Below are 24,481 nucleotides of genomic sequence, written 5' to 3'. Positions count from 1 at the left end.
CAGATTACATGCTGCATCAGAGCCAAGGTAATGCATTTTTACATCAATTTATCAGCAATCAGATAAAAACAACAAAAAACAACAACAAAAGAAACCTGATTCAGATAATCAGAAAAAGGCTGAATATCAGATTAAATTATCTTCTAGGCTGATATCAGTCAGCCCACAGCATACAGTACATACATACGCGTAAATATTTGTTTAATGCACACTACTCAAACTGCATTTCTGAAGTTTTATTTTGTGTTTTGTGAATATTTTAGGTCCCCCCAAAATAATGCAACACATTTCATTTGACTTTTATGGCATATACATGCACATGCATATATGCACCCATATCCCAATATCCCTAACTCATTTTGAGTAGCGTATATTTTACTTGCACTTTTGATACTTAAGTACATTTATGTTTATATTTTTGTCCATTTGTGTGTTGTTGTTTATTCTATATTTTTATTATGTTATTTAGTGCATTATTGTCTATTCTATATTTTTCCTCTCCATTTATATTTATATTTTTATTATATCTTTCAACTACTTTTAGTCTCGTTTGTTGTTTTGCACCTGTGGACCACAGCAAATTGTATGTGAAAACTTACATGGCAATAAAAAAAACGATTCTGATACTACTACTGTAGTAGTACTCGAGTAGGCTACTATTTGTCTGGGTGACTTTCACTTTTAAGAAAGTGATATTTGAACACGAGATGTTCACTTTTACACAAGTGTTACTTCTGGCTACAGTAAAAGTCTCCCAAACACAGCAGGCCTGTGTTTCCTATATGTTCACAGTAGCACCACCACCACCACCACCTCTCCCTGCCCCTTCTCTCCCTCCGGAGCAGCCTGATGTCGGGGGGGAGGAGTTTACGTTGGTCGGGACCCACAAAACTTTTGCGTGTGCGCGTGTTTTCGACGCCACGCCTCTGCTCTGTGCGTTTTCCTCCGCGCGTTGATATCATACCAAACTCATACTTGGCATTCCGCCTTTTTTTTTCTGTCAAACACGCTCGTTTTTTCAGCCGAGGAAAGACACGATATCTTCGAAGCAAAGCTACTGTGGTCACCGGAGTATCCGGAGAGGAGTGAGCGGCTGTAACAGCAGTGCAGGAAAGCCATTGTGAGGTGAGTGCGCTCTCTGATACTTCTTTGTTGTGTGCTGCAACTTTCGGTGCTGCAGCAGCTGCTTCGCTTCGTTGTGCGCTTGAAGTTTTGGGATATTTGACATATTTCGCATTTTCCCGCTGCCGCTTCGCTGATTCAGAGCCTCCTGTGTTCAGCGGGGAGTTTCTCTGTTGTTCGCTCGCCCCTCTCGGACTGTAACTGCTCCGACTTTTTCAGGCGTCTCTCGGACTTAGTGTGGAGTTTGTTGAGGTATTATTAGCCCGCAAGCTAACAAAACTAGCATGCCAACTCGAGCGTGTTATCACTGGATTGTTGGTGCTACATCCACTGAAATGTAGAAAATAACCCTCTTCTTACACTTTTAAGTTGTTGGGCAGGGTTTAAACAACTTCTAGGCGCACTTAGATGTAAGTTTTGTCCAACTTTGGGATCAAAGGCGGATTTTGCTAACTCACAGTTAGCCAAACGGCTCCCAACCGTTGGACGTGATTTCATTTTCCCCTCTCCATGCTATCAGATGGGACTCGCTTCTTCTTATTGTGAAAGTGTCGCCAACATGTGAGACTGGTCTTACTGGTTCAGCAGAAGTCAAGAGGACAAATGAAACCTTTGTCACACTCCAGCACAACTTTCCCGTCTGACGTATCAATCTGGTGTAAGATGTGACCTTTTTTTATGTGTTTAAAGGCTGATCTACAAGTGGTGCTAGTAGTCAGCCGCATGGAAACCTGTGTACTGTGATGAAATCTAGTGGAGCAGAAGGCAGTCAGTAAATGTGCATGTGTCTTGTCAGTGTTTGCTGAGCTCATAGCTTTATTTAGCTCAATGCTCTACTGGCTCCTCACGCCACTAAACACTTGACCTTTTGGCCACTGGGAGCTAAATTGAAACTGGCATATGCCTTCAGTGCACAAATGTCCTAACTTTGCATCACCTCTACTCAAATTGACAAAGCTGCAGCTGTGGTGCATCAGCTGCATGATTTCCAAAGCAGTAACCTGGTCATTTTATATGTTACATTATGATACAGTCCAGTACAACAGATAGGCCACAAAGTCTACATTTATGAAGTTGACGATGTTCATTTTGTGTAACAGTTTTCCGAGAGGTGTTGCCACAAGTCATACTTGTGTAAAAGTAAAGCTAATGTGTGAAAATATTTGGTCACCCATACAAATGGTACTTGAGTAGAAGTATCAAATATGAACTGTACTGAACTATCAAAAACATTTCTGGCAATAAATGTACTTAAGTATCAAAAGTACAAGTGACCTATACATATGATTGAATATTATATCCAATACTCAGCATTTTTCTGACATACAGAATCAGTTTTTTGTTAATCTGATTGCTGAAAAAAATTAATTGATTTAAAAAAATACACTACTTTGGCTGTGATGCAGCCTGTAATCAGCAACATAACAAGTAACTAAACTTCTAAAATAAATCTAGTGGCGTAAAAGTACAATATTTGCCGGCAAAATGTGGTGGATAAATTAGGGGAAAATGGAAATACTCAAGTGAAGTACAAATACCTCAAAATTATTTGAGTAAATGTACTTAGTTGCATTCATTACCGATAGATGGTGGTCTGCATTATATTACATTTTGTGTCTAATATTCTCCTCAGATGTCTCAACTCAACCCAACTTTATTTATGTACCACTTTACATACAACACAGTTGTTCCAAAGTGGGGTCCTTGACATGAAAAAGATTGGGAACCTCTGCTTTACAGCACCCAGAGGAAAAAAACTAAACAAAAGACGGAAACAGACACAAGAGAAGAAAAGGACATTAGAGTAATGATAAAATAGACTTCCGCCGACCGAGCCATCTAACTTCCGGTTTAGTGCCCGGCTAACTCGAATAGAGATAAAATCATTTAATCTTGTGGCTCTTCTAGACTTACATTTTTTTTTATTGGACTGAATGGATCAAATTATAATGTGATTATGAGTCATTTCTTGGGGGTTGTGACGCTCAAGAAGATGTATCTACTGTCTTACAGCCACTTCTTTCACACTGTAAGCTTATGGGGAAAAGTCTTTTTGCACCCCAGTGCATCACGGGACGTTGTAATTACACGGTTTGGCCACTACGAAAGTTGGCTTCAAAGCCTGCTGCTCTTCCTGGAGGCTTGTGGTGACCACTACATTACTGTCAGTAATGTATATCATTTGGCATTGAGTTAAGTGAAGTGATTAAATCAAAGTTAACACTTCCTTTTTGTTGACATTGGCTTTACCTCCTTTTTGTTTGGCATTCGACAGACCCAACTGCAGTTTGTTTATCACAAACTGAAAATGTGTGTTTATACCGTATGTATACTCTGTATATAAAAGATATTGGTCGATCTTTTGATAGTGGAATTTTACTACTCCCTAATGTCGGTTTTGGCATCGGCCCAAAAAATCCAGTATCGGTCGGCCACTGATATTTCAATCTCATTGTTCCAGGTGGGTGAAATTATCAAGTATTGTAAGAAAAATAGTCAATATTTGAAAAAAGAAGAAAATGTAAATACAATTTAATCATCAAGACCCCTCAGATTTACTTCACGATGAAGAAGCCTGACCAATATATTGGTGGGCTGATATTGGCCCATCACATACATATTGGTATCGGTGTATATGGTGTCTGATATGCACCAATATGAAAACTTTTTGAGATTCTGCAGATTTTCAGTCCAGATAAAGATACTACTTAATTTAAAATAGAGTTGTTACGATTACGATACCAGTATCGGAAATGCCACTGATACTGCCGAAAATGCAGGTATTGGTATCGACGAGTCGTTGCACCGATCCTTCTTCTTCTTCCCTGCTCTAAAAGCCAACACAGGAAGTTGCGCTGTGCTGCCCCTGGCAACTACTGTTTTAAGAGCGGCGAAGAGGTTGTTTTCCATTGCGTAACGTTAAGTTGAGCTAACAGAGCTAACTGAGAAGTAGCAGGTTTCCATTTCTAAATTACACGGTAGAGGAGTCAGACGGAGCTAGCAACATGTCAGCTGTTTGACAATAATTTACTCTAGATAACCCCACCAGTACAACAACGACATGTTCAGTATGCAAGGATGTAATTTCGAGGGGCGGTACGAGTGTCGCCAATTTCAACACCAGCAACCATATAAAGCATTTCAAGACGCATCACACGACTGCTCTCCCCAAACTTTATGACAGTGAGGGAACACATTTCATGTAGGCTGAGAGACGTGCGTGCAATCAGCTGTACTACTGACATTTGGATCTTAAATGAGTAAATTACCAGTGAGGTTTGATATTTCAGTTAACTCATGACAGTGATAGTGATGTTACTGTCGTTGGTGGTCAATTATACCCCCAGAGAGGTCGAAATCAAACTTTAAAAACAATATCCGTTTCAGCAATTTTAACATAAGTGAGAAAGTCATGACGTATCAAGGTGATAAAACAATGATGATAATGTTTTTTTTGTTTTTTGTTGGTTATTTTATGTTTTGATTTTTGGTTTTTGAGCTGTTGATAATGCCAAGGGGGTGTCTCCAGGACCTCAAACAGAACACCAAGGATAATCCGATCCAGTCAGTACAAACAAACCTTTTAGGCTCTGGTCTTTCTTACTATCTCACCAGGACCAGTCTGATCTCTATAGCAACAGCGCAGTGATTGAAACCTCTGCAGAGTGTGTCCAATAAGCCCACCACAGCAGGAAAAGCTCTGCGACCACACTGATCCTCTGTGGTTCTCCTGTGGCAGGGACCATGTTAGCCACACTCTGGAAAACATTACACACCAGGCAGCATTCATGTTGCATATGTGCGCCTGTGTTTGAGGAGACTTGGAGCATCCTCAACAATAACAAAAGAATGTGTAATTTCCTCATGTGGCCCATGCAGACAAAGTTGCAGGCTTCTGGAAAGTTCACATGGCTCAAATACTGCCTTTAAACTAGCTTCTCTTGAACAATGAGAAAAGGAAAATGACTAACTATGGTCAATCCGTCCTTCATCATCTTCTATCCAATGGTGTAACCTTTAAAGGATAAAATGACTGGTGGTGTCTCCATTGACCTTGGCCAGTGTCTTTATGAATTCACAAGCTCTTAATGTTTTGCCATCTTTTGTCAGGTCATTAACCTTGAATGTGACGGCTATTAATACCAACAGTATCTATGGAAGCTGTAAACAACTTTAGATGAATCTGATCTTGCTCTTGGTGAAGTGTGGAGACATTTGGAGTCCAAGACATCTGTCACTGTTCTCGGCAGCTGGAGAGTTAATCCCGGTTCTTGTGTATCCGTCACAATGTGTGTGATGTAGATCAGTAAAGAACAGGGCCACTAATTTGATTTTCTTGACCTGCCTGACATCGGGCCTCGTTCATAAAAGTTTTTATATTATTTTGTGAACAAGTACAAATAAGAACTTGATAATATTATATTGTTATTACAAAGTTTTGTTCAACATTTTTGAGTGGCCATCACCACGAATTGTGTAATAGTAAGGCTCTCTTTTATCTCACTGAAGTCAATCCAAAACCCAAACACATTAACTTAGCATCATATATGGGGGTATAAAGTAGCCAGTTGTCATTTGTGACATTTCTGAAGCTGGAAACAAATAAAGTTTGAGTACCAAAAAAATGTAATGTAGGTCTTATCGAGCTGTTCAATGCTGTTCAATAAGTGATATTGTGAAAAATATATATATAAACAAATATCTAATATTAGCCTAAATTCGGTGTAATTAATTGTTAATCGACTGGTATTGTTCACAGGAGCTAACAGTCTGTAATCTGGCCAGAACCGGTTTTCAGACTGGAAGGCAGTCACCTCGGGTGTGACGTCATTCCCACCTCCAACTACCAACTTCCGAGTAAAATGGAAAGCACTACTAGACTCAGACATCTTAGAGGTAGACTCTAATGCTCCTGGCTCAAATACTTAGCCTTGATTTTATTTCTTGTACTTTTTAAATGAAACTGCTTTTCATAACTTAATCACATGTATGGTTCATGCTGATGCATCATTCATAGTTGCTTTGGCATCCTCCCGCGCTCTGTGATGCTTAGAGCCTGATTCTCTCCACAGACATAGAAACCTAAATAAATAACATATTTTAAAAGATTTCCATTCAGATAAGAGTTTCAGATTGAGAACAGACTGACTGGATTGAATCCAATTTAGGATTTCAATGTGGATAACAATGAAAAGGTGTTTTCTTTCCATAGTCAAATGGAGAGTTCTCATACATTTTCCTTGTTATCAAACTTAAGAAACATTTCCAAGCTGCTCTTGTTGTGGATAGTGGCGTGTGCTGGTGAGTTCCAGCTGTTGGTGGTTTTAAGATATAGAAAACTTCTCTGACCACAAAAATGTCTTTTGTTTATCATTACCTGTACACACACTTAAGGGTTTGTATATGCTGCTTTAATCAATGATTTAAAGCTGCACTGTTTTCCAAACATCTAGGAGGCAGCTGGATTAATTTCATTAAACCTTGCTGATTGCATTGCCCTTTTGTCTCCATTCATCAGCTATCAAAACAAATACTACTCTCTACTCTGACAATGTGGTAGATATTTGGTGTAATGCTTTTTTAATGTGGAAGAAAACCGTCTTGAAACCTGGGTCAGGACAAGCATTGTCAATTGCATTGTTTCTATTTTTGTTGATGCTCCCTTTACCTTAGTGATTATGGTTTTATCTATAGCTAATAAATAAGTAATAATAACCAATCAAAGGAATTCTTAAGTATGACATAGCTCCGGTACATGAGATGTTGCATGCTTCCCCATCTCTCGTCTCTAGACTTTAGGCTATCGTGAGCAGCCCTGTCCTGATCTTTATTGGATTTGGTGAAGTTTACACTTTTAATAGCGTTACATTCGCCAAAGACATTGGTTATTCCTTTCCCTTAAAGCATTTCTCCCTTAAAAGTGAAAACATTCTGTTTGAAATTACAAACATGTAAGCTAGCATTAGCTTAGTAATGTAACAAGCTTCAGCTTCCAGCCACAGTTGTTATTTAGGCCGTCAAAATCGGTGGTCTTCAGCTAAATGAGAGGGCTGCGTTTGTCTACCTCTGTTTGAACTTAGGGAGGCATTGTTATAAAAAATTGTATTCCTTTTTCGACTTAAATCTGACTTTGTTATTATTTATTTTAAACTGCATACCACATAAGAATAGAAAGTTTAACAGGCATAACAATAAGATGGCGGTCCTTACCAAACAGTGAATTCTAAGAAATTTTTTGTCCTGTGTGTTACAGGTGTGTTGTGGCTGGAGCCGTCATCATTGCGTCGGAGTGGAGTTGCCGTGGCAGCCCCGATGGGGCGCAGGAGGAGGTTGGTGATGACGAAGCAATGGCAGACGGGGCGGACCGTGGATTGGATGGCGACCCCGAGGGAGTGTGGAGTCCTGACATTGAGCAGAGCTTTCAGGAAGCTCTGGCCATCTACCCTCCGTGCGGCAGGAGGAAGATCATACTTTCAGACGAGGGGAAGATGTATGGTGAGGAACTGCAAATGTCTGTTTTAGAATAATGAGTTATGTTAGAGGTGGGACTGATCTGATCCAGTAACTGTATCGGGTTCCGATCCTGATGTAATTCACTCATCGCATATTGGACTGATGTCATCGATCCACGTACTGAACTAGATTCCAAAGTCTGGTGTTTTTATGTCCCACTGGCGCTAACATCAGTAGAGGTGGTAGCCAAGGAACGCTATGCAGGGCTCTACATTAATACTTGCCATGGGTAAGTAAACTTTGTATTTGGGCAAGCAGAATTCCTCATGCAGTTGTCCAATCAAGCAAGTGAAAATTAAATGTGATGCCTTATGTAACGTTGTCTGAACTAAACTACTGAGCTGCATGTGCAATGCATGCCATCACATAACTCCAAGGCTCCCTGGCATGCACCAACTGGGACATTTTTTGTGTAATCCTGCTGACAAACCAACCAACAAACAAATGGACACGAGGGAAATAGGCTTGGGCAGATATTAGATACTATTGAATATTGCAAAATATGCCGTCAAATGCAATATTTTTCATGATATTGAAAATCAAACACCGATCATGGCATCTACAGGCTTTTATTTTTGGGGAAAAAATATACGCTGAGGTGTTGTGGCAGCTGAGGCAACACGCTTTGATATTTGACGAGGTAGCAATGATACCAGGATGGTGGTTAATTCAACTGATGTAGCAGGAATATTTGTAGTTTAAAGTGGGAGAAAATGGCGTGGTATGGTATTTGAAAGAGGCTACATGTCATCTATCGTGATATTTGGGTGTGACAATATTGTGATTAAAAACTTTTGGATATTGCCCAAGCTGAGTGAAAAAATAACGTCCTTGGTGGATGTGATAATAAATCATCATCATAAGCAAGAAAAAATCCAAACTGACAAAAGTCCCATATATCATCAGAATAGACTCTCTATTAGTCATAAGTTTTACAGAATGAATTAAACTGAAACTTTATTCCCGGTATGGTTTGGTCTTCCAAGGAACAGCCACAGCGGCCCAAATAAGTCAGTGGATTATTGATCGTTCTTGTTAAAGTGAAACTCTCGCCAAAATGCAACCTAGGCTTTTTTTGTGAAGGAACGAGTGCGACTTAACACAGAGGAGAGTAAAGGTCGAAAGCTGAACGTTATGTCGCACTCGGGTATCGACGCTTCTCGACTGGCAGGACGGCGGCGAGCAGAACAAGCTACTGCTCGTGTGAGTTGTTCAAAAATCTTCTTTTTAGTAATTTCTGTGTACACAAACAATGTTCTCAATGCTCGTGTTCATGTGTAGAGACCCTGGTGATACTACGATCAAAGTTTCATGTTGTGTAGAGTCTTCTTAGTGTTTTAAAAATAGCGATTTTGATGCTATCGTAAAGTTGCCCCTAGCACGCAATTGAAAATGATTTTGACCTGAAAACGAAAATACGGTAAATCTTAAAAGTGGCTTTTTCGTCGTAATTATGCACCTAGGTTGCATTTTGGCGAGAGTTTCACTTTAAGACCTGTGAGTCTGCTTCCAGGTTATCTGCTTGAAGGTATTTTGGGAGAGGGCTCATTAGCTTTGAGGTCAGGGGGCAGCTAGCACTGACAGGGTCAAAGGACTGAGCAGGTTAATATTTCAGGTCAGGTTAACCTATGAAGAAGTTTCTTGGTTGCTCATTCTCCTGAGCATTAATTACTCAAAGACTGGTTCATTTTGGTCTATGGCACTGCATAACCAGTGTTGTAGCCTTTCTTTTTATTATACCTCTGTGCCGGCAACAGCCATAACCAGGGGCATTATGTTTTCAGGCTGTCCATCTTGTGAAAGCAACATCTCAGGAAAGCCTTTGGGAATCTGATTACATCTGGCCCAAATGTCCACTTGGACTCAAGGATGAGTTGATTAGAATTTGGCTGTCAGAAGTCACTATGACCTCACAAAACACATTTTTGATGTGCCATGACTCAAAAAGTCAATCGCTCATTATGACAACATTTTACACAAATGTCTCGTTGGATAATAATGATGAATTGATCACATTTTATATCCAAAAAGTTAAAGTTATTGTGGCCATATTTCACTTTTGCTCAGATTCTGATTTGGTGACACTAGTCTTGCCTGGTCACCTCCAAACTGTGGTTATTGTATCGATATTCAGTGCTGTCGCATTGAAGATGTGTGTGAAGCATCCGCGGCTTAGAATCTGTTGCTCCTTTGCAGCATCATCCATATTTGAAGCATTATCTGCTGTCATGGCTTCAACTTTGTGCTCTATCAGAATCTGCTTTATTGGACACGCATCTGAACATACACAAGAAATTTGACCGTTTGTTTACTTCTCCTAATGAACTAAAACACCAATACACATACAGTAGTAGTCCACCACAAGCTCATTGGTTTTCCTTGTATTGAGCTTCAAGTGAGTGTTTTTGCACCATGTGATGAAGCTCTCCGTCAGTCCACTGTGCTCCTCAGTAAAATTGTCTCTAAGTGACGAAAGCACGGTTCTTTATGGGTATTATTCACAGGCATCATGCATGTCAATATGTGTAGTGAAATTAAATTTTTCTTTCAAAGTCTTCATTACATACATGCATATTACATGGGGTCCCCACCGACATGGATCTAAACTGGTAGTGAGGTGATAATTCTGGTTAGGATCTGTTCAGGATGCTGCCTGTGAGTAGAGCTTTGATGTATTTTTCTACCTTCTTGAAGACCTTGGCTAGCATCTAACATTCCAAGCTTTTTGGCTGAGGGTTTGCACTCCTGCTCGCGGCAGCCTGTGTCATGCATTTGTATATGTGTGAATGTGCGTTGTGAGGGTGAAGGGGATATGTGATCCCCTGTGACAGAAAGGGAAAGTTTGTTTCAACATTTGCAGCCTTTCCTCCTTTTGTGGAAGTGTGGGCTCACTGTGTTGACCGCCCCCACTTCCTTCTCAATAAACAAGGATAGTCCCACTGCTACACACATTCACGCAGTAGAAAGCTTCACTGACGCTTTGGACATAATACCCACGCTCTCTTGTTTTGAAACCAGCCTGTAGGACACCACCCACAAACTTTTGAGTCACTGCCTTTAAATACTAAACTGTGATAAACTTATATATGTCTGAATTGCTGTACTGTATAAATGTACTTCTCAATCTTGTATGTGCCGACAAGTAATGTGGCTGCTTTTATTTACATTTAAGCGGTACAGAAGATGTTACAGACACGTTACTCTGTCCTAGATTGTCAGTGTGTCTTTTAGAGATTAATGAATTGAAGTCCTTTTCAATCACGAGTTCAGCTGATTAAATTGGTGCAGCTTTTATGTATTACATTTCATGTCTGAAAGTGGGTCATGTGGATATCGTGGCCAAACAATCAGAAACATTTTAGTTCTTATTTCACTTAACTAGATCAGACAAGTTGAGTAAATTGGATCACATAGTGCAGCTGACAAGGAAAAGATGAAATTTAAACTAATATAAGAATTGTATAAAAATGCAAAATCAGCTTTACCTCAGTGCTTGTGAGTATGTTTCTCCTGCTAAACTAGGCCAGATGTAAATGAGCTCCGGTCCCTGTGCTGTTTTTGCTCTGTCATATGTTACTACCATGATGTCACCCTGCATAATGGGGCCAAGCATGTATTCCCAAATAAGGATGACGACAGACATCACTTGTTCGTGCACTCAAGGGGCAACACAGATGAAACAGTGGCTACTTGCAAAACTGACATTGTATTTTAGTTTTCTGCAAAATTAATGGTGATATGAAAAAATACAGGAATTTTGGAAATATACACATATTACAATAAATAAAACAGGAGTTGATTCGGAAGAAAAACCACTTGGCTGTAGTGGAGTAGTGGGAGGCTGCAGGAAAGTGCGTGTGTCCTGTTTTGGGAGTTGGAGCAGGCTGTTGGGTCTGAGTCAGCCGCTGCTGTGGATTTTGGGGAATTCTGGTAACTCCACAGGGCTGATGTGACTCAGCCTGATGTGGACCAAGTCCCTACAGCATCACACCACTTCCCAGAAAGAAGCATGGTGGTGATGATGATGTTAGTACATGTGTATATGTGATTAAATGACTATAGCCGTGGAATGAGTTTGTAAGGCTTCATTTGGTCACCTTTATCTTTAGCTCCTCTCTCTAATTCTGACATCTGCAGCAGAGTGAATAGTGAGTTGCTCACCAGCTACGATTAGAGACAAGCAGATCATCAGGTGTGGTTTGGAGCTGGGGGAGGCAGCGAGAGAAAGAGCTGAACATGCAGTCTGTAGTGACCACATTTTGATGACATCTCCACTTTTTCCCTCTATTCCCACTACTTGTGTATCTGCTTTGGAGCTCTGCCATTGAGGCAGACCAGATCTGACTTTAACACACGCTGTCCTTAATGAGAGTATCATACAGCCACAGAAATTGAAAGCTTGACAGTCCGTGTAATTGTGTACATGTGGGAATGTAGTGGACTCATGAGAGACCATCTCTTCTTATACACACTAAAAGAGCAGTCGATTAATTTTGCTGGCTTCATTTCAAATGCATTCTAGGGATGGAAAAAGGATCCACCTCCATCTTTCGCTTCTTGTCCTTCATACCAAAGTTGGATCAGTGCATTCATTACAACCTAAATATAAATTTGACCAGTTCACATCCTCGATGTCACTGTGACCCCCTTGGCTGAAAAACGTGAAGCACTCATGGTCTTGAAATTTATGTTGTAAGATACAAACCGAAATAGAGACTGAGTGGTTTGAAAGTTTAGCTTAAAGGGTAGCTCCACCAATTTTACACATTAGTGTGTTTACAGGTCTTGGGGAGTACTACTATATATGTAAAAAAAAAAGGAGTAGACGGCTTTTAGTGGCTCCAGGGAAGCTGTATGTAATCTGATAAATAGCCTGCAGTGATGTCACTCAGTGGCTAAATTAGAGGCGTTACCATTTAATGTTGATGTATTTGATCCTCCTTGTGTCATCATTGCCTTTTTAACCTTCATATTTGTTTCATTAAACAAATGATTGGCTGCACCAGTGGTTTAAATGGTGTAATTAAAAACATGAAGGCCTCTTTTGTGTTTTTATGATAAAATAACAATATATATCGATTCTGAATATTTGAAAAAAGATTTCAATGCTAATTTTTTACAGTATCGATACACCGTGACTGGCTGCAATTTTTGGCTCTCCTGTCTGATGGCGAGTTGACACATGCACCGATATATCACTTACATGGTGTCATCTCTTCCAGAAATAAAGGAACTTAGATGCTCTTGTTCTTAGCACACATTGCACCTTCTTTGCCAGCAAAGGGAGCTTCTAGCTTGGTGTACTATACGGCTGTAATAGAGAGGTAATTTACTGTCTTTTCAAAGTAGCAGACACTTTTATTTCAGTAAAATTTATACCAGTCCCATAAGTGTCTTACGCTCTGATATCATAGTACCAGACAGTTTTGTGTGTAACTAAAGTGTTAAAATGGCAGAAAATGTTTTGTTTGCTGAAGTCATGGATGCTTTCAAAGATGGCATCTGATGAAAATAGCTCAGTGGGCATATGCTTCAGAAAAGCCTCGGTAGACTTTCTCTTGCTTCCATGTTTTTGGGCTTATAGTGCTGGCTGACTTCCTGTTGGCTTCCAGCATACATAAATGGGTTTAAACCATTTATTCATAAAGCCCCCTTTAAATTTCACTAATGTTTTTGGACCAGATTAATCAAATTCTGCTGATATAAAGAGTAATTTCGGAGCTCCAAAAAGTGTATCCGTTGTTTTACAGTAGTCCCTATTCCAATGATGATCATTTCACAGCCCAGCTGTGTTCCTGGGGATTTGGTTTAAGTGCTGACTTCTGATTTTATCTGTTCCTCTCTCAATTTTAGGTCGAAATGAGCTGATAGCTCGCTATATCAAGCTACGTACAGGGAAGACGCGCACACGCAAACAGGTAAGTGCAGACGTTTTGAAAACTACAGTATTTCCATGTGTTTACTTTAGAGTTATAATTTGCCCATTCACCTTGTTGAAGTGATAATTAATGCACCATGGTTATTTAAAAATGTTAAATCATCCTGTGAATGTGTGTTTTTTCATGGGGCTAACCCTGGCCCTGTAGGTGTCTAGTCACATTCAGGTTCTGGCACGTAAGAGGGTACGAGAATACCAGAGCAGCATCAAGGTGGGTGCACAGCGAATCAACTCTCCCTTCCCTCTGTAGTCACATCCCCCCTTTCTCTTTCCTTTTTCCTCCCATCCTCTTTCCTTCATCCTGTCCTTCGTCAGGTCTCTAGTCACCTGCAAGTCTTGGCCAAGAGAAAGTCGCGTGAGATTCAGACTAAGCTCAAGGTACATACGCTAACTGACTTTACCATGCTAGCTGCTTCGCGCTGCATGTAGCCCGAATCACTTAACCCATTGAATCACCATAGATGTCTTTGTCTGAGCTAATGGCAGATTTATGCTTCTTTTTTGCGGTCTAAGTGTACGTAAGAGAGGAGGCAACATGCATACATGCATTGGGGGTTCTGTCATAGTTTACATGCACTTCCTCAAAAATGAAACCACGTCATGGGGGCTGTGGAGCCTGCGAGAACATTTTCTGATAAAGCATGGCAAATTGTTATAGTGTTGTTAGTGAGATAGTATTTAATGATGACTTTGAGTACATGGAATGGCCATCTTAGGCTCTGCAAAATATTTCATTTGTTTGCTTTCAGTCCATATTTGATGTTGTCTGGGTGGCTCAGTGTGAACACAAGATGTTTTGATGTATAATAAGATGTGTGAAGGAGATTTTTGTTATCATGCATGGCAGTAACATTGCTTTGATAAGTTTACTTGGTAAGAAGGTTTGGGCTTCAGGCAGATAATTGCATGAGATGCAGTATCTGTGTCTTGGTTGACCTAAGCATGTGCATGGCTGTAGTAATTTACATGAATGCTTACATACACACAGACTTGCAGGGAGTGTTTAAAGGTCCAGTGTGTAGGATTTAGTGGCACCTAGCGGCATGATTGCAGATTGCAACCAACTGAACACTCTTCATCTCACGCTCCTCTACACTGTCTGGGTTACTGTAGAAATATGGCAGTCAAACTTGGCAGACTCTGTGGAAGAAGACCTGCTCCTTCTGTAGATATTAACATGTTTCATGGGGAGGTCACTGGGGAGGTTAAGGGGGAATAATGATAGCTGATACTGTGATGCTTGTTGGATCTCTAAGTAACGAAGGATCATAGTAACTGATGCACCAGCAGCACTTTCAAGGTATTCATTCGAAGAAAATTGCTAACCTCTATCTTTTTTTCTCTCCTGCTCTCCATTTATTAGACAAAGGTAAAGGAAAATCATGTCATTTTCTTTTATTGATAATTATCAAAGGCAAACTCCATGTAGAAAGATGAGGCTGTTAGTAGATGCAGCACTGCAGCAGCTGAGCCTCCTAAATCCTACATTCTGGACATTTTAAAGTGCCCATATGATGAGTTTCGGTTTTCTCTTTCACATCACGTCTGATCTTTATGTTCTCTCCTATACATGTTTTCTGTGTAAGCAGTTTTCTTGTGGTTTTACTATGTCCTGTAATAATAAAGGTTCTTTGAGACATCGTTTTACACCTAAGGAATTTAACTTGCTGCTCTTAACCACACATTGTACACAGTGTAACTTGCAGTTTATTTCTTGGTATAAACATTAGCACTCAGCTTAAAGACAGCAAAGATTCATAGAATGTAGCTTGTCCCATCAATGCAGTATTAATTTTTTTTAAGCTTATCATGACGATGTTTGTCAAGGTAGGTTCGAGGTGTAGTCATTTCAGTGTTTCCCTCAATGCTTAATAGTGAATCTGTGACCTGCTTTTAATGTACTGAAGTAATCAATGATATGTCTTCTTTGCCATAGGCCATGAACTTGGTAAGTTTTGGTTATACAACTACAGATTTCTGCTTCAGGCTTTGTGCTTTGTGGTTGGCATCACATTACTTGATAGTCCACAATGTTGTTCTCCTGCCAGACTCAAAAATCCTGCTCATTACTTTTTGTTTTTAGTGGCTTTAGTTAAATTCTGGTGATGGCTCCAGTTAGCTCTCTTAGCCTGTTAGCATTCTGCGCCTCCTGCTTTGGCATCCCCCTATATTGCTTTGCACTCTGTCCTTTCTTCCCTCATAGTAACTGCATCATGCTGAAGTATTGTAATATGTTGGCTGGCTCGCTGTTTTAACTGGCCTTGGAGGTTGGCTGACTTTGGGAAGTTAACATCAATTTTGCTTGATTTTATTTTTAAGATTGTGCGCTATCATTGTGTATTACTGTCTCTTCCTTATTCAGGACCAGGTATCCAAAGACAAGGCACTGCAGACAGTAGCCAACCTCTCCTCTGCTCAGATTGTGTCTGCTAGTGTGATGAAACCACAGACTCCGTTCCCTCCACCAGTCAGAGTGAGACACAAAAACACAGACACATCTGTTCTTTTCTACCCTTGGGGTAAAAGTCTGAGTAATACTATCTGCTCTGTTTCCCGTTCTTTTCCCTTGTTTAGTTTTGGCCCGGCCCTATGCCAGGACAGCCTGGACATTCTCAGGAGTAAGCATCACTGGCAATTTGTTTGTTAAAAATTAGTCTTATGCTTAAGTTGGTACAGTTGCTCATTTTTGGGTTCCTACTCCTTCTTTTTACAGCATCAAGCCCTTTGCACAACCACCATACACTACACTATCAGCCCCTGTCCCTGCTCCAATTGGTAAGTGTGAACACAAGCTCACCAATTTGAGTAATTTGCATTGATTATTGCAATGTTAATTGTGTTTTTTCATGGTTTAAATGTGTGGCAGGTTATGAGCCCCTGCCTCCCCATCGCCCTGCTGCTATAGCAGCTCCTGTATGGCAAGACAGAACCATCGCCTCAGCAAAACTACGGCTACTGGAGTACTCTGCTTTTCTGGAGACACAGAGAGACAGAGAGACGGTACAGACATTCAGACATTTATAGAACATAATGCTCTGCCAAAAAACAAATCTTTCCTGTCTTTCTTATCACTTCTCCTTCCCTCTGACAGTATAAACACCTTTTTGTACACATCGGCCCATCAAACCCGGGCTACAATGACCCTGTGTTGGAGTCCATAGACGTGAGGCAGATTTACGACAAGTTCTCTGAGAAGAAAGGAGGCCTGAAGGAGCTATATGAAAAAGGGCCACACAATGCATTCTTCCTCGTCAAGTTCTGGGTCAGTACACAACACAAGAGTTACCACTGATAGTTTCTCAATAACAGTGGATTTTGAGAGGCATGTTGCAGAAAAGGACGTTAGTTGTTTAGATAGATTTTCTCAAATGTATGTTTATTTTTATATTAGATTATTTTACAGTCAATGCATTAGATAGTTGATTTAAGTCAGTGTTGTGCATTACAAAGCTCCTCTTACAGTCTGAGGTTAATACCTGCTTCACCACATGGGGGAAGCAAAGCAAATATGATGCTGGTGCATGAGTTTACACGGGAGGTGACTTCTCCATTGATAGTTGCTTGTTAAACAGTATTTTATCAATTGTTTCCTGTGGAGCCCTCTTGTTAACAAACATAAGTCAGGTAATCATTCATTGGTATTCACCAAAACACATCGTTTGTATCCTTGAGGTCTAACAAATATGTAAAATGTATTTCCCTCATTAAAAAAAATATTTTAGTTTATTTGTATAGCACCATTCAGACAAAAGGAAATTCAAAGTGTTTTAAAGGGGCATAGAAATACATTAAAAATAAGAGAAGACATTTTTCAAATGTTTTTTAAAAAAGAAAAGAAAAGAAAACGAGGCAAAAAAAAGAAAATGATAATTTACAGATTAAAAGAATAGATATTTAAAGAATAAAAACGAGCAAGCAAAGCAGTAGTTACACATTAAAAATAAGTTATGAATCTAATTATTTGAAAGCCTCAGTAAATTTGCTGATAATTTTTATCAGACTTCAGGCATTCAGATGGCTTGTTCCAAATGTGAGGAGCAAAGAAACTAAATGCTGCTTCACCTTGCATTGTTTTGATCCTGGGAACACTGAGTAAACCTTTCCCAGATGACCTGGATGCTTCATATTGTACAAGTAAATCAGAGATATATTTAGGCTTAAGAACATTTAATGCCTTCCATATAAGTAATAAGATTTTATTATTTTAAATCATCTGTCCTTTGACACCCAAAAATCGGATTTTAGTATTAAAATCCAGCGTTGTTTACATCCACATTTACTGGACTGCAGTCTTCTTCCTTGCCTCAGTTTGCACATTGCAGCATATCTTAGCATGTTACCTCCTACTGTTGATCAGAGAAATAGTGTGAAGCCATTGGCAAGTACCATGTGCGTGCGTGCGTATATATGTGACCCCATGTCTGCACCAGACAAACTAAATAGAGACCCACTTGTAGAAAAACAGATCCATTGTGCTAGTAGATGTTATAAACTCCACAGGGGGCCTTTAACTGCATATTTTGATTCATAAAAAGCAGGAAATGCATTACATAAAGAATGTAAAGTCACAGGAAGATAATGAAATTCAGCATGAAGAGCCACAGTAGTATCTTTGACTTAGACATGTACTGGAGAGACACACATGAGAGATGGGTGTTTGTGCCTTTGCCATTGACATCCTCTGATTTTCCTCTAATGTCCCTCTTTCCACACACACTCACGGTTCATCCTGTTATGCGTGTTTCAGGCGGACCTGAGCAGCGACATTGAGGAGGGTTCTGGCGTGTTCTATGGTGTTAGCAGCCAGTACAGTGGAACAGAAAACATCACCATCAGTGTCTCGACGAAGGTCTGCTCCTTTGGCAAACAGGTGGTAGAGAAAGTTGAGGTGAGAAGATGAACCCCCCCTTGTTTTTTCCAAAATGCACATAATGGTTTTTATATCAGACCAGAATAACGTCATGTAATTGTGATGTGCGTGTTTGGATTTTCCCTTTCAGACTGAATATGCACATATGGAAGGAGGAAAGTATGTGTTTCGCATCCATCGTTCACCCATGTGTGAATATATGATCAACTTCATCCACAAACTCAAACATCTGCCGGAGAAGTACATGATGAACAGTGTACTGGAGAACTTCACCATCCTACAGGTATGTCTGTTTGCGCACCTCTTGTATCTCTGTTTGTTCCTATGTTTTATTGTATAATCCTGACCTTCCTGTTTTATCCTCTCTAGGTGGTGTCCAACAGAGAAACTCAGGAGACTCTGCTGTGCATCGCCTTTGTGTTTGAAGTGTCTACAAGTGAACACGGAGCACAGTACCATGTTTATCGACTAGTTAATGACTAGCAGCACCCTGCGTGCATGCAGAGACTCTCCACAGACTTTTTTTGATACATAAAGCATAAACACTATTTCCAGCTCAAACACTCAGAATCGCCACTCCTAAACACACCTTTTCCTTTAACAGACCAACAGTCACACTGTCGTCACACCTGTTGTTTGTATAACGTTTATGCATTTCCATCAAACTATGCACACATTTCAACAACAAGCAATGATTTAAACACTAAAGTGAAATTTATTTTCATAGATTTTTATAAAAATGTGGTGTCATTCTTGGCATAATCATCGATGTGTGTTGTGATGTTATTCAGAGCAAGTCTCACCTGTTGAAACTGATTGTGCACATCACTAAGTGTCAGGCTCCAAATATATCAGTCTTCTCCTTTTTAATTTGAACTTAATCAAACTGACGAACATAAACATGAGACACCAGTAGATCGGTGATATTCTTATGTAATATGCATCATATGATTAATTAATGCCATTTCTAGGGAATTGCATTTACGTCACAGGTGTGACTGATGTGAGACGAGTTTGAATATAGGTTTGCAAACAAATCATTTAATCAGTGTTAATGTAACTCTGCCACAATGACTATTTTTTCTACAGTTTGTAGTATTTCTGTATGGTAGGAACTAAATGAGCCGTCGCTAAGTGTGAAATCATGATCTCCAGTTACTTTATTCAAAACTCTAATAGAAAGAGTGTGCCTCTTCTCAGAATGTAACGCACTACATGTAAAGACGTTAAAACCGTATTTATATTTGACAGAAACGTGTCAAAGTATAAAGTGAGACATCGTTTTAGGTGCATTTGCTGTTTCCAGTGGTGTGGAGGGAAAGATCTTTCCATCAGCTCTCAAGGAGGTGTTTCAAGTTTAGCTCACGTCTTTGGAAACAAAGTAGTTCACACAACCAGTTTCAGATTCAGTTCACACTTTGGTGTGAAGGAATGATCTTTACTGTTTATTGACACAGTACTGTTTTTACGTAGACTGTGTGGGCTTCCTGCAGTATTTCTACCTCCACGTGAGTTGGGATAAGAATGTGCTTTGGCTCATAAAGCCTTAACCTGAGGAGCACTGATGTATAGGATGTGTGCACTACACTTGTTAATGGTACTGTTTATAAGCCAAAACAAGGTAAAAAGACTTGTTTTTTTGTAAAGATGAACTATCTTTTTTGTATTTTACCAGCACGGCTAGAAGTGTTACTCTAAGCATTATACAGTATATGATGGGTGTTTTTGGTTGTATTGTTTTTTTATGTATGGTACAGACCACACTAAGGTCACCCACAGTGCACTGGGGTAGATTTTTGCGTGATAACACTAGCGAATTATTCAGCTTACACTTGCTTTTTTTTCCTCTTGTTCTATGTAATGTTTTTGGTTTCTGGTACACGTGGATACCAGCATGTTGTGTTTTTTTTTTTTATATATATATATAGTAAATGTTATTTGACTGTATCACCCCCTATCATGGCAGGATTAACTTTAACCATGTGGAAGGTGACAAAGATTTGTAAGAGCCGACTGGTTCAGTTTTAAATAACCAGGTTGACTGTGTGGTCAGCCAAAATGTTTATTCTTTTATTTTTCCTGTCTGTGTACTCTGGTTGGCTGTGCCTCATCACTCCTTTGGTCAAGTATGCTCAGTGAATTGAATCTGTGCCTTTATGCTGTACCAATAAAATTACATGGTGTTTGCAGAATTATTATTATTAAAGTCTCCATAGTAACACTTAGGCCCAATCTCAATGTTCACAGACACAGACTTTGAGGCGCATTCCCGTCAAGTCAATGAGGGTTCAGGACTGTCCCACTGTCAAATCGTCCAGTGCATGAGGGATCTCTCGCAGACATTTTGAGCCCTTTGTGACCACTCTCTGTAAGACTGCAAGTCTGCAGACTTTGCCTGAGGGAATTACCCACAGTTCATTGCTTTGTAATGTTAAACAGGAGGTTTTAAACGTTTTAAAAGACGATTAGGATCCAGATGATGGCACTCACAAACACAAATCTTCTAAATCACTACCAAAGATCTGACATTTTCTCCTGGAACTGATTCTCTACTTAAATCATTCAGTTTACTAAATTACATAAAAACATAAAGTTTTTAAAGATCTTGAAATTTTCTTCCCTGAAAACTTTTATTTATTGTTTTCATTATGTATTTTTAAACATAAAATACAAAAGGTAAAGTGAAATGTGCCAAAGTGCCGTCCCATTTTTTTTTTTACCATTTCAGCCCTTTGTAGCCTCTCACGCAAATATTTACCAGGTGACTCAACTCGGTCCAAGAGTTCGGGGATTAAAGGTTAATCCACCAATTAATTAATTTTACACGCTAAAGTGTGTTTACAGTTCTTGTGGAGTACTACTGCATGTGAACATAGTATAATACATTTCCTCCAGTGATGTCACTCGGTAACTAAGTTCTATTGTGGGTAATGTAGGTGCCAGGTTCTGAAAAGGAAGAAAGTGTGGAATAGAAAAGGTAATATTTCTGGTTCTGCTGTACCGATTTTGATCATTTGTTTATACAAATGTCCATAATGAGTCCAACAGTGTTAAAGGAGTGCAAAGATAGACCAGTGGACTGCTAGCTACATTACCCACAATGCAACTTTGCCACTGAGTGGCATCAGTGGAGGCAATTAACAGATTACATGCAGCTTCCTCTGAAGCTACAAAAGGCTTTGTGCTACTTTGTTCACAGCAGTAGTACTCTCCAAAACCTGTAAACACACCTTAATGTTTCAAATTGAAAATGAAAGTTTGCATTAAATACTAAGAAAACAAGACTTTCTGATCCAAACCCCATCTTTTATTTAGGCAAAGCTTTTGTAACTGGTTCATTGTTCATTCAGTGGTCAGCTTTCCCACAATGTCACAGCCACTTGGACAATTATAAACACTTTTGTTATCTCAGATTAATATTTAAGATAAAAAATAAAAAACAAACAACTCATCTGTCTCACAATGATGTCTTATTTAGGGGGTCACAATCAACATAAAAAACATACACTCATGAGAGACTCATAAATAAATGAAACGTGTGCAAAGCTGCATTAAATAGTGTCAATGCCTCATAGATTGCAGTTTTCATTCTGGCCTACTAGATGGTGCTGTCGCCTTAATTTTAAAGAAGTCATTAGAGAACAGGTAAGGGCTGAGTCAGGTGTGATAAAGAACTGGCATGTAAAGGCTTAATCTTCTCTGCATACTTATTGTTCTCACCAAGTCAGCGTGTCCTGTTTATTTTGTCACACACACATACCTGTTGTTCCCGTCACAGTTATGTAACCTCATTGGCAGAACATTCACATCACGTTTACATGTGTTTGCACTGATCTTGGTTTGTATAGTCAGTCAAGAAAAAGCACACACTTAATGTGACACCTTAAATTAGCTTTTTAATTATCTGCTCGGTGCTTTGGAAAATTTTACTGTCACTTAAAGTTAAATGATGCACACATTTTTTTTTTACAAAGGTATACGATGAACACATCTGCAGTACTACTTACACAACATGATACTGCACTGCTTCTGTAGGGCAAAGTTTGACATTATTAACAACAAGGTTTCTGCTATCTTGTCAGTTTAGACAGCATCACGAGTATGTCTTGATATAAACTTAAGATTCCAACACACCACATTTTTAAGCCTCCATTATACTGCGTACTGTGGGTGTGTACCCATCTTAACCCCCCTAGAAGCGTAAACTTATCAGGAGTTTAATTTGTCTGTATTGGCAACTGTTCAACAAAGGTTGCCAACACATACAATGTATACATACAAGTGACTTTTATTGCGGTCTGACTTCAGTGCAACCTTTTGTTCAGGTTTTGAGGTGTTTTCAGCATGGAGAGAAATATTTATTTTTACCTACAACTGCAGAAAATGTGTGACAATGAAATTTGGCTTTATGCAGATGACCGAACTGTAACATTGCAAAGGTTTTAAACAGTAGGTGATCCCCCCCCCCTCCCTTTTTTTAAACCAAGCACCAATGGCGTTCCCCCTCCCCTCGTCTGGAGTCTTATATTCTGTGTGTGTGTGCAATAGCTTGATCTGGGATGTTGTGATGGAACCAGGTATCTGTAAAGATGTGGGCACAATGGTCTCTGACTTCCCATTGCAGAGTTAAACTGAGTCTGACCACTGTACATGTCTGTGTCTTGGTTGATGGTGTGGGGGCAGGGGGGTGGTCCTATTGGATCATCCTCCGTGTTAAAAATTAACAAATCGCCAGCTGATTGCGAACAGTCTGTACATCTGTTCACTTCCTCAAACTCAGTCCTTTGTTTTTTTTATTGGCACACATTAGTCAGAATGTTATCTGTCTGCGAAGGCTCAACTCACCAGACCATGCTGCCAGAACTAATGGTGTCGAGCAGTGACACACACACAAAGCATAAGGCAGGGTGTGGTATGTACCACATAAGCCTGCCAACATCGCAGCAGTACAGGAATATAGCTGGCATAGTTAACAGGTTGCTCAAAGGTGCATCTCACTTTAAATCTAAAGTATTGAGTTCTACATGGTTGTCTCTTTAAAGTCTCATCAATCTGGCTTTAAAACTGCATGTGATTTGTCTTTTTCATTCTAGCATTCAGCCATCAGATCTAATCAATCAATGCTGCTTTGTCTTGAGCCAACAATCTCACCTGCTTGAATGAATTCACACTATCAGGAGATCAAACAAATGCCTGACGCATGTTCCTTCATCTATAGATAAAAAATACTGGTAGATATATGTAAATCAATTGGGGCTGACTTTATCTGCAGCCACAAACACAAAGACACATCATAGGTACATTACACACATTCGTTTATTAACTTGGCAGTATTGAGACAAAGGGTGTGGTGGGAAAATATCACCTGCAGAAACGTAGCCAAAACAATCCGGTTATGCAGAGAGCATGTGTTTGTATAATCTCATTTTTCATCTCTCTGTTCTTTCCTTCTCTTCGTCCATCTTTGACCGTCTCATTCTGACTCTTCCCTGTTTGTTTGCTCTCTCATCAGGATGACTAACACTTGCTCATGCCCTGATCTGTCTCAGCTCTGTCGTACACAATCTGCCCTAGATACATAAAAGCATTCCAGCTTAATCTAACCCAAAGGCTGCTGAGAATTTAGACTATACCTTACACAGAGGTTCATCAAAATTTAAGCTGTTTTCTAAAACTGCTGATCTGACTGAGGCCTGCTGAACAATCTGAGGTTAAATATCACGATGATCTATTTCCATGTCTTTTCTGTGCCTTTCTTTACTTTTGTTTGAAAAATGTTCTGTACTCTGGACATGTGTCGTTTTTGTCAAGTCCTCTAAAACTGAAATCATTCTGATTTATGACTGTGTATTTTGTGAATGTGCTTAGCCTACACTCCACCACCGCTCCCTCCAGTTGAGGGCCTCAGGGTAGACGGTTAGGTTTTTACCTGGGATATTTCTGTCAAAGAGAAAGGTAGGTAGTATAGTCTGTCTTGTGTTGCCAGACTGGTTTGAAGCTTTCCAGCCCAAGAACTGCTCAAAATCCTCCCAAATATT

The 24,481-nt window shown here is 39.7% G+C and overlaps 1 protein-coding gene across 2 annotated transcripts; it reads left to right on the top strand.

Moving 5' to 3' along the window:
• Positions 1 to 928: 928 nt before the first annotated feature.
• tead3a (TEA domain family member 3 a) lies at positions 929 to 20,635 on the top strand. 2 transcript variants are annotated; one of them, XM_073470415.1, is made up of 13 exons: positions 929 to 1,125; positions 7,376 to 7,617; positions 13,489 to 13,553; positions 13,722 to 13,784; positions 15,510 to 15,521; positions 15,936 to 16,046; positions 16,148 to 16,191; positions 16,287 to 16,348; positions 16,440 to 16,573; positions 16,665 to 16,835; positions 18,321 to 18,461; positions 18,574 to 18,726; positions 18,813 to 20,635. In XM_073470415.1, exons 2-13 carry the CDS (start codon positions 7,470 to 7,472, stop codon positions 18,924 to 18,926), a joined length of 1,218 nt encoding a protein of 405 aa, XP_073326516.1. In that variant the 5' UTR covers positions 929 to 1,125; positions 7,376 to 7,469; the 3' UTR covers positions 18,927 to 20,635. The 2 variants fall into 2 exon arrangements, with proteins under 2 accessions (XP_073326516.1, XP_073326517.1); XM_073470416.1 differs by lacking the exon at positions 15,510 to 15,521.
• Positions 20,636 to 24,481: the final 3,846 nt, after the last annotated feature.

Source organism: Pagrus major, chromosome 7 (genome assembly GCF_040436345.1).
Source record: "Pagrus major chromosome 7, Pma_NU_1.0".
NCBI lineage: Eukaryota > Metazoa > Chordata > Actinopteri > Spariformes > Sparidae > Pagrus > Pagrus major.
The sequence above is the reverse complement of the archived record's forward strand: the minus strand, read 5'-3'. Positions and strand labels throughout refer to the sequence as shown.